The 10,199-nt window shown below is 39.2% G+C and overlaps 1 protein-coding gene across 2 annotated transcripts in view; it reads left to right on the top strand.

The window, feature by feature from the left end:
* Positions 1–3,907: 3,907 nt before the first annotated feature.
* TBC1D19 (TBC1 domain family, member 19) overlaps positions 3,908–10,199 on the top strand; it is a 207,889-nt gene continuing 201,597 nt past the window's right edge. The window contains exon 1 of one of the 2 annotated variants that reach the window (XM_006899261.1): positions 3,908–4,267. In XM_006899261.1, coding sequence (XP_006899323.1) covers positions 4,169–4,267 — 99 coding nt within the window. In that variant the 5' untranslated portion in view covers positions 3,908–4,168. The remainder of the gene's footprint in view (positions 4,268–10,199) is intronic. The other variant, XM_006899262.1, reaches the window with a different exon arrangement.

Below are 10,199 nucleotides of genomic sequence, written 5' to 3'. Positions count from 1 at the left end.
CTATTCCATTGATCTAGGTGTCTGACATGTATCAGTATCACTCTGTCTTGACCACCACAGCTGTGTAGTAGGATTTGAGATCAGGGAGTGAGATGTCTCTCACACTGTTTCTCTTTTATAGGAGTGCTATGCTTATTTGGAGTCTCTTTCCATTCCAGATGAAATGTGAAATTGCCTTTTCCATCTTCTTGAAGAATGGAATTGGTATCTGTACTGGGATTACAATGAACTTATAGATTGCATTTGGTAGCATTGTCATTTTCACAATATTGATTCTTCCTATCCAAGAGCATGGTATATTCTTCCATTTCTCCAGGTCTTTTTTTGTTTCTTGTAGTAATGCTTTGTAATTTTCTTTTAATAGATCTTTTGTGTTTCTAGTTAGATTTACTCCCAAGTATTTAATCTTGTGATTAACTGTTGTGATGAGTATTATTTTTCTTAGCTCCAGCTCTGTATTCTCTTTGCCATTGTAGAGAAATCCAATTAATTATTGTTTGTTGATCTTGTAACCTGCCATTTTGCTGAACTGGTTAACTACATCCAGTAGTTTTCTCAGTGAGTCTTTAAGGTTTTCTAAGTATACTATCATACCATCTGAATATAGAGATAATTTTAGCTCCTCTTTGCCAATTTGGATACCTCTTATTTCCTTCTCTTGTCTTATTGCTATCACTAAGACTTCCAATACAATATTGAATAGGAGAGGTGATAATGGGCATCCTTGCCTAGTTCCTGTTCTCAAAGGGAATACCTTTAATCTCTCTCCATTTAGAATGATGTTGGTCCTTGGTTTTGCATATGTACCCTCTCCTATGTCAAGGAAATTCCCCTCTATTCTTACTTTGTTGAGTGTTTCAGTCAAGAAAGAGTGTTGGATTTTGTTAAAGCACTTTCCTGAATCAATTGATAGGATCAAGTGGGTTTTGTCCTTTGCTTTGTTAATGTGATGAATTATAATGATTCTTTTTCTTACGTTGAACCATCCCCGCATACCTGTTATGAATCCCCCTTGGTCATGGAGAATGGTGAATTTTTTTAAATGTACTGTTGGATTCTATTGGTCAGGATTTTATTGTGGATTTTTGCATCTAGAGGTTGAGGTTGTTAGCAATTACTGCTTGTTTGGATCCACAATCAACACTCTTAACACCAGCAGTCAGGAAATCAAAAGACCAATTGCACTGGGAAAATCTGCTCTCATGGACCCTCTCCGGAGTGCTGAAGAGCAACTATGTCAGTCTAGATACAAAAAGGCACCTAATCCGGTTATCATCTTCTCAATTACTTGTTATGCTTCAGAGAGTTGGACAATGACTAAGAAGAATAGATGCCTTCAAGTTGTGGTGCTAGAGAAGAGTATTGAACATGCCATGAACTACCAAGAAAAAAAAAACCGGTTCATGAGAGATATTGGCCTATAATTTTCTATTTTGGTGGTGTCTGTACCTGGCTTTGGTATCAAGGATATGTTTGCTTCATAGAATGAGTCTGAGAGAACTCCATCCTTTTCTATTTTCTGAAATAGTTTATGTAGAAATGGTGATAGACCTTGTCTGCATGCTTGATAAATTTCACTTATAAAACCATCTGGCCCAGAGCTTTTTATTTTTGGCTGGAATTTGCTTTATTCCCTTTTTAATTTCTTCTTTTGTAATGGGTCTGTTCAGGTGTTTAATTTCAGTCTGTGTTAATTTATGTAAGTTTTGAGTTTCAAAGTATTTGCCCATTTCTTTTAGGTTTTCATATTTGTTTAATTATAGTTTTTCCATAATAATCCAGTGTTAAGCTTTTTATTTAGTTGGTTCTGTTGTGACATTGCACCTTTCATCTCTTATTTGGATTATTTTTGTCTTTTCTTTCTTTTCCTTTACTAGTTTTGCTAGTGGTTTGTCAATTTTAGTCATCTTTTCAAAGAACCAACGCCTGGTTTTGTTGATGGTTTCAGTTGTTTGTTTTCTACTTCATTTATCTGCCCTAATTTTTATAATTTCAGGTTTTTTAGAGGGTGACAGGTTTTCTTACTGTTCTTTTTCATTTTATTGGAGAGTCAATTATCATTTCTTTTCTTGCCTTTTCTTGTGTTTGATCTTTGCTATTAACTGACTTCTAATTACTGTTCTATCTGTTTTCCAGAGGTTTTGGTAAGGTCTGAAGCAAAGACCTTACTGCAAAAGGTCAAAGACTGTAGTCTTCACTATGAATTGAAGCTCAACATCAAGAAGACCAAGGTTATCAGCACTGGGCCATTTGGCAGCACCATGATAGATGGAGAAGAGGCTGAGGTTGTTAGCAATTACTGCTTGTTTGGATCCACAATCAACACTCTTAACACCAGCAGTCAGGAAATCAAAAGACCAATTGCACTGGGAAAATCTGCTCTCATGGACCCTCTCCGGAGTGCTGAAGAGCAACAATGTCAGTCTAGATACAAAAAGGCACCTAATCCGGTTATCATCTTCTCAATTACTTGTTATGCTTCAGAGATTTGGACAATGACAAAGAAGAATAGATACCTTCAAGTTGTGGTGCTAGAGAAGAGTATTGAACATGCCATGAACTACCAAGAAAAGAAACCGGTCTGTCTTGGAGAGGGTAAAACCAAGTGTCTTCTTGGAGGCTAAAATTTTGAAGCTCCACCTCACATACTTTGGGCACGTGGCCAGGATAGATCGGTCCTTGGAGAAGGACATCATGCTTGGAAGGGTGGACGACAGCACAGGAGACTAAGACCCCAGATGAGATGGATTGATACAGTAACTGGGGCAATGGAGGTGGTGTGTTGGAGTTAGTGAGACTGGCTCAGGGCAGGGAAGAGTTCAGAGCTGCTGTACATACAGTCGCTATACGTCGCAGGTGACTCAAAGACACAACAACAATAACATACTATGGGAAGTTTGGAAGCAGGAGTGGCATCCACTTCCTAAACAACATGCCTCCGGAAACCATACGAACTTTGAGAAATATTCATAGTTGTAGACCAGCTTCAGGCTTTTGTTCGTAGTGTTGCTATGAGTCTTGTGCTTGACTTGAAGGCAATGTTTGGTATGAGTTGAACTGATTCTGTTACTTAACGCAAGGGGTTCTTTCCGCAGTCAGGCGCCAATAAGACAAAGGGAATGCAATATCCATAAATGCACTTTATTATGCAGATCTGGGAGGCAGCGAGTCATCTCTAAGACTGGTTTCCCATCTGGGAGTGGCCATGGCCTTATATACTAGGTTGAAACTCCAGCTCATTTAACAATGCACTTTTGTTAGTAAAAAAAGGGTAATTTCTACATCTGAAAAGGACTGTTTCTATCTATTTATCAGTAGTTCAGGAAGGCCCCAGTTCTCTTCCTGGTAAACAGACAGATTAAGATACTGTTTATATATGACTGGAGAATCAGCTTCACCAGCATCTAGGATAGATGCATTTCCTCTTCTGGTAAACAGATCAAACTACTCTATATGACTAAAGACAGGAAACAGAGAATTCAGAGGCTAAGCAACTAGTTTTGCAGGCTTAAGAAAAATAACTGTAGTTTTATAACTGATACCTATATATAGAATTCTGAACTTATTAATACCACCCTATCAATTCTATGACACCTAACAACCACATTAAAAATGCTGAGCTCAGTTAAATATCGCAGTATCTTGTGAACTACCTGTTATTTCCTACAGGGAAGATCTGAGTCCTGAAATTTAAGAAGAACCTTGCCTAAGAGTTGAGAAACTCTGTGTTGAAGCCTGGCTTATTCTTGGGGTGCAACTTACTACTGTGGTAGCTCCGTTTCTGCAGAGATGTTAAAGAAAAATAGTTGTTGTAGCACAGACAATACACAACTTTCTGAGTTCCCTTTGTGCATTAGAGTTGCGCTAACGCTGGGGCAAATAAATTGTCTTCAGGCCTTTCAACTGCAGACTAAGCAGAACAATGGCATGAAAAGCTACTTCTGAAGGGCATTTTCTGCCAGCGGAACGAAGATGTTGAGACTTTTGGATGCGGGGGGGGAACAAGAGAGGGACGGACGCCCGGCCAGCAGTTGCCTGGCAACGCCCGCAGGCGGAGTCCCAGCCTAAATAAGGTCCGGCCGAAGTGTCACTGGTCCAAAGTGGGACCTGGCAGCCCGTTCTCTCAGCGCCGGTGGTTTCCGCCCTTTGGCGGGCTAGCACAAGGGAAATGCTGCAGGAAGACTCCGATCTGTCTCTCATTATCGCTCATATTGTCCAAAAGCTCAAAGGATCCAATCTGTACTCTCAGCTGGAGCGGCAGGCCTGGGTAAGTGAGGTCGAGCGGGAAGGGAGAAAGCCGGGCGGGGCCGCGGTGATGCTGCATCTCGTTCTGCATCCGTGGGTCTGAGCGGGATCCCACTTATACCCTGTGAGGGTCAGCTCCACTGCATGCAGAAACTTCCTTTGCAGGTGCAAGCAACCAAGCACTGCTTACAGCTACAGATGTGGGGAAAAGAGGTTTTTGGGTTTTTTTTTTGTTTTTGTTTTTGTTTTTTTTTTTTTTATAGAAAGTAAAACCCCACAACTCCCTGGGATGCATCGTGCCTTTCTTCAGGCCAGAGAAATGCCAAGGCTATTCAGCAATCTATTTGTGTAATCATTTATAAGGTCCAATTATTTAATCATCTGAACTCAAAGCTTTAGACCACACCTTCCTTCACTTTTCTCTCTCTCCTGTTAGTAGGTGTAGGCGTCCAGGTAGATTTTTTACTTCGCCTCTGTCTATGCTTTTCTTGTCCTTTACTCTCCCTGTAATGATTCGTCCTTTAACCTATAACTCAGCATTTATTGAATACTATCTTTTTAATTTTTTTTAAAATTTTAATAATTTTAATGAACATTTACAGAGATTTTGGATTTCCATTCATTCATTGCTGCACTTCTCTCCCCGCCCAACCCTCCCCCCCTCCAGTTCGCATCTCTCTTTGAAAAGTAAAAGAAAAACTCCCTCCCTGGTACACAATGCCCCCGCACCCCTCCCACGATGGTGGCACGTGTTAATCAGGATATTGTTACTTTTTTTTCTGAGTATAATAAAGGGGATCATATAATTTAGACTTTTCAGCTATAATTGCAGTTCATAAATAATTAGTGATGTTGAGCATCACGTAGTTAAATATTTTTATGTTGAAGTTATGCTGTTAGGTGCCCCTCCAGTTGATTCCGACGCATGGTAATTATATGTACAATAGGAGGGAATACCACTTGGTCCATTGTTGCAGCCACTGTGCTAATCCATAACGGAGGGTCTTGATCTTTTTTTGATAGACCCTCTACCTTACAAAGCATGATGTCCTGCAGGCAGCTGTCCCCCTAGTGTGCCCTAAGTATGAGAGGAGGTATCTCCATCCTTGATTCTGGGGAAAAACCTGGTTGTACTTCTTCCAAGAAAGATTTGTCCATTCTTCTGGCAGTTAGTGGTATTTTTAATATTTGTCACAGCTCAGAGGCAGGCCGTTTGAAGCACACTCTCCTCCCGTGCAATTTATAGCCTCTAAAAACCACCTGGAGGGTCAGGTATGAGTTGGTTCCTCCTGGAGAGGTGAAGCTGGGCTGCTCCTTGGAGTCAAGGATTCTGAAGCTTCGTCTGACATACTTTGGGCATGTTGCAAGGAGGGACTAGTCATTGGAGAGGTACATCATGTTTGGGAGGGTAGAGGGAGAGTGCAAGAGAGGAAGACCCTCGATGAGATGGATCGATTCAGTGATTGGGGCAGTGGGAGTACGTTTGTCAGAGACAATGAGGTTGGCATAGGATAGAGCAGGGTTTAGGGCTGTTGTACGTAGGGTCGCTATGAACTGCAAGTGACTAGACTCCCCATAACAACAAGAAGTCTAGCTTCTAATGAATTATTTGCTCAGCATATAGATTGAATATCTGTGGAGAAAAGAATCAACCCAGACATTCCTCTTTCCTGGGTTTAAACCATGCAGTGGTCCTTGTTCTGCTCAGATAACTGCCTCTTGGTCTATGTACAGGTTTTGTATGAGCACCATTAAGTGTTACAGGATTCCTTTTCTTCTTTGCATTGAACACAAGTGAACATCTTTATAGTATTACGCTGCTTTTAGTCAAGATCTTTCTGACATCCTCAGTGATCTCCCTTGTGTGACAGCCTTTTCTGAATTCAACTGTAATTTCTGAAAGTTCCCTGTTGATGTATTTTTCCAACAGTCTTTGGATAATCTTCAGCAAAATTTTATATTTGTGTCATAGCAGTGATGTTGTATGGTAATTTCTCCACTAAAGTAAATAACATTTTTATTTTATTATTATTTTTTTAATGAAAGTTTACAGAGACTCTGGATTTCCATTCAGTCATTGTTACACTTTTCTCCCTGCCCATCCCTCCCCACCCCCCAGTTCGCTCTTCTCTTTGAAAAGTAAAAGAAAAATTCTTTCATTGTGATACAATCCTACTATTCTCCCAGTCCACTCCACTATGCAGCCTTCATTCTGGATGCCTGTCATGCCAATAATACCTAATTATACCTTTTAAACAGTTCTCTTCCTCATCTGTTTCAATGCAGTATACATAATTTAATTCATCATTCTCAGTCTCTCCCCAACCCCAATGTCAGTCCCATTTTACAACAGTGACACAATGCAATATTCGTCCTTTTGTGACTGAGATATTTCACTCAGCATAATGTCCTCCAGGGTCACCCATTTTTTTATTATTAATTTTAATAGACATTTACAGAGGTTTTGGATTTCCATTCATTCATTGCCTCACTTTTCTCCCTGCCCACCCCTCCCCACCAGCTTGCTCCCCCCTCTGAAAAGAGAAAAAAAATTCCTTCATTAGTATATAATTCCCACATCCCTTCCCCGCCACCCCCCACCCTGAGTACACTTCTCTATGCAACCTTAATTCTGGATTCCTGTGCTAACCATAATACTAAATCATATATCACCTTTAATCTGTTCTTTCCCTCATCTGTTTCAATACAATATACATAATTTATTCCATTTTTTTCTGTCATACCCCAACCCTGATGTCAGGCCCATTCTACAACAGTGGCACCATGCAGTATTTGTCCCTTTGTGACTGAGATATTTCACTCAGCATAATGTTCTCCAGGGTCACCCATTTTGAATAATATTTCATGAGTTCCTTGTTTTTCAATGCAGTGTAGTATTCCATTGTGTGAATATGCCATAGCTTCTCTATCCATTCATTTGTTGATAGATATTTAGATTGTGTAAATCACTTTTTTTAAAAAATGAGAATGAATATGAATCTCTTCCAGTTGGTTGGCAAGATCTTATACATTTCTTGGCATATACTGATGAACATTTCCAGGACTGTATCTGTTTCCTGAAACACCTCAGTTGGTAATCCATTGATTCCTGGGGCCTTATTTTTTGCCAATGCCTTCAGTGCAGCTTAAACTTCTTTCTTCAGAACTCTTGGTTCCTGATCGTATGCTACTTCCTGAAATGTTTCATTTTTTTTAATTAATTTTAATGAAAGTTTACAGAGATTTGGGGTTTCCAGTCATTCATTGTTGCCCTTTTCTCCCTACCCACCCTTCCCTCCCAATTCACTCTTCTTTTTGAAAAGTAAAAGAAAAACTTTTCCATTGTTATGCAATCCCTCCCCCCAAGACTACTCCACTATGCAGCCTTCATTCTGGACTCCTGTCATGACAATAATACCCAATCATATAGCTCTTTTAAACAGTTCTCTCCCTCATCTGTTTCAATGCAGTATATATCATTCCTCCCCTCCTTCTCTGTCTTCCCTCAACCCCCATGTCAGTGATGTCAGTCCTGTTTTACAATAATGGCCTGGAGCAATATTTTTCCTTTTGTGACTGAGATATTTCACTCAGCATAATGTCTTCCAGGGTCATCCATTTTGCATAATATTTCATTAGTTCTTTGTTTTCCAATGCTGCATAGTATTCCATTGTGTATACCAGAGCTTCTCTATTCATTCATTTGTTGATGGGCCCTTGGGTTGTTTACAGATGTTTGCTATTGTGAAAAAAAGCCACAATAAACATAGGTGTGCATATATCTGCTTTAGGGTAAATTCCCAGTAGTGGAATTGAAGGATCAAATTGTATTTCTCTTTGCAACTTTTTGAGAAAGCACCATACAGCCTTCCATAGTGGTTGCACCATTTTACACTCCCACTAACAGTGAATAAGGATTCCAGTTTCTCCACAACCTCTCCAGCATTTGATGTTTCCTGTTCTGTTAAATTTTGCTGTTCTTATTTGGGTGAGATGATATTTCATAGTTGTTTTTATTTACATCTTTCTTAGAGAGGGATTTTGAACATTTCTACGTGTGTTTGTTTGCCATCTGAATGCCTTCTATGGTGAAGTGTCTGTTCATATCCTGTGCCCATTTTTCAATTGGGTTATTTACCTTTGTCTTGTTTTGGTGCTAGAGTATTTTATAAATTCTAGCTATAAGTCCCTTGTCTGACATGTCATTACCAAATATTATTTCCCAATTGGTGGTTTCCCTTTTTACACTGTTGGAGAAGTTTTTGGATGTGCATAGGGATTTGATTCTTAGAAGGTCTCACTCATCTATTTTCTCTTCTCCTGGTTGTAGATTTTTCAGGATGCTTGAAAGACTGTTTATGTTGCGATTAGAACTTCTTGAGTTCTTCCAAGCTTTTCTTTAATGAAGTCCTTGGTTTTAGTCCTAGGTCCATGATCCACTTTGAATTAATTTGTGTGTGCGAACTGAGGTGTGGATTTTGCTTGAGTTTTCTGTAGATAGTTTTCCCCTTCTGCTTCTTTTGATGCTTCCTGCAGTATTTGGATTATTCAGTATTTTCCTCATACTATCCTTTAGTATTCCAGTCCAAGGCTTGACATTTTTCTGCTCTTTCTTTCAGCTCGAGAAATACCAAGTCTCTCCTTTCTGTTTTTCTAACTTTAATTCTTTGCACATTTTGTAAATGCATATGAATTTGCTAGTCTTTCTAGTGTCTCTTTGTTGAGGGTGGAAAAAAATATCCCACAACTATCCCTGCTCCCTAAATTCCTTGACATCTTGTTCAAAACAAATTGACAGTAGGTATGAATTAACAAAAATTTCTGTGTGTATCTAAGTGTGTATATGTAACTACAACTATACTGTTCCACTGACTGATTTGTTTGTATTATTCCATTTTCACATTTTTATTCAAAAGTGAAAAATCATGTATATGGAAATATAAAAATAAAACTTTATTCACATGTGAATCATTTCCTTGGAAAATTCTAGGTAATCTATGAAAAAGATTCTGGACCTAAAATGTAAGTTTACAAGTAAACAAGAGCAAAGTTTATCAGGATCTCATGATATATTGTCAATATACAAATATTTTTACCAAATCTACAGGAACCAAAATATGACTTTGAGTTTATCCCACTGAATTTCAGAACCATCTCAGAAACAGGTTTGAGGCCATGAACACTAATGAGCGAAGGCCAGATGAGTTGTGGGAGGATATCAAGGGTATCATCCTGGAAGAGTGTAAAGGTCATTACAAAGACAGAAGAGGAAGAAAAGACCAAAATGGATGTCAGAAGAAACTCTGAATATTGCACTGGAGCTCAGAAAAGCCAAAGCACAAGGAAGAATTCAAGATACTAAAGAGCTGAACAGAAGATTTCAAAAGCCAGCATGGGATGACAAAGTAAAATATTACAACGAAATGTGCAAGGAGCTGGCGTCGGAAAATCAAAAGGGCTGAACTCGTTCAGCATTTCTTAAGCTCAAGGAACTGAAGAACAAATTCAAACCTCAACTTGCTATAATCAAGGATGCTTTAGGCAGAATATGAAATGATCCAGGAGATATTAAAAGAAGATGGAAAGAATATCCTGAGTCACTGTATTGAAAGGAATTGGCAGACAGAGAATTTCATGAAACAACACTTAAGCAAGAGCCTATGGTGATGAAGGAAGAAGTTCAGGTCTTTGAGGGAAATAGCAAAAAATAAGGCCCCAGGAGTAGATGGTATACCAATTGACATATTTCAGCTAACAGATCCTGCCCTGGATGCGCTCACCAAATTGTGGCAAGAAATCTGGAGAACAACCACTTGGCCAACTGACTGGATTTGTTCCCATTCCAAAGAAGGGTGACCCAACAGAGTGTGGAAACTATAGAACAATATCACTGATTTCACATGCAAGCAAGATTCTACTGAAGATTATCCAAAAAAGGCTGGAACAGCACATCA

The sequence above is a fragment of the Elephantulus edwardii genome, unplaced genomic scaffold (genome assembly GCF_000299155.1).
Source record: "Elephantulus edwardii isolate Elephantulus edwardi_28Jun2011 unplaced genomic scaffold, EleEdw1.0 scaffold00250, whole genome shotgun sequence".
Classification (NCBI taxonomy): Eukaryota; Metazoa; Chordata; class Mammalia; order Macroscelidea; family Macroscelididae; genus Elephantulus; species Elephantulus edwardii.
The sequence above is the reverse complement of the archived record's forward strand: the minus strand, read 5'-3'. Positions and strand labels throughout refer to the sequence as shown.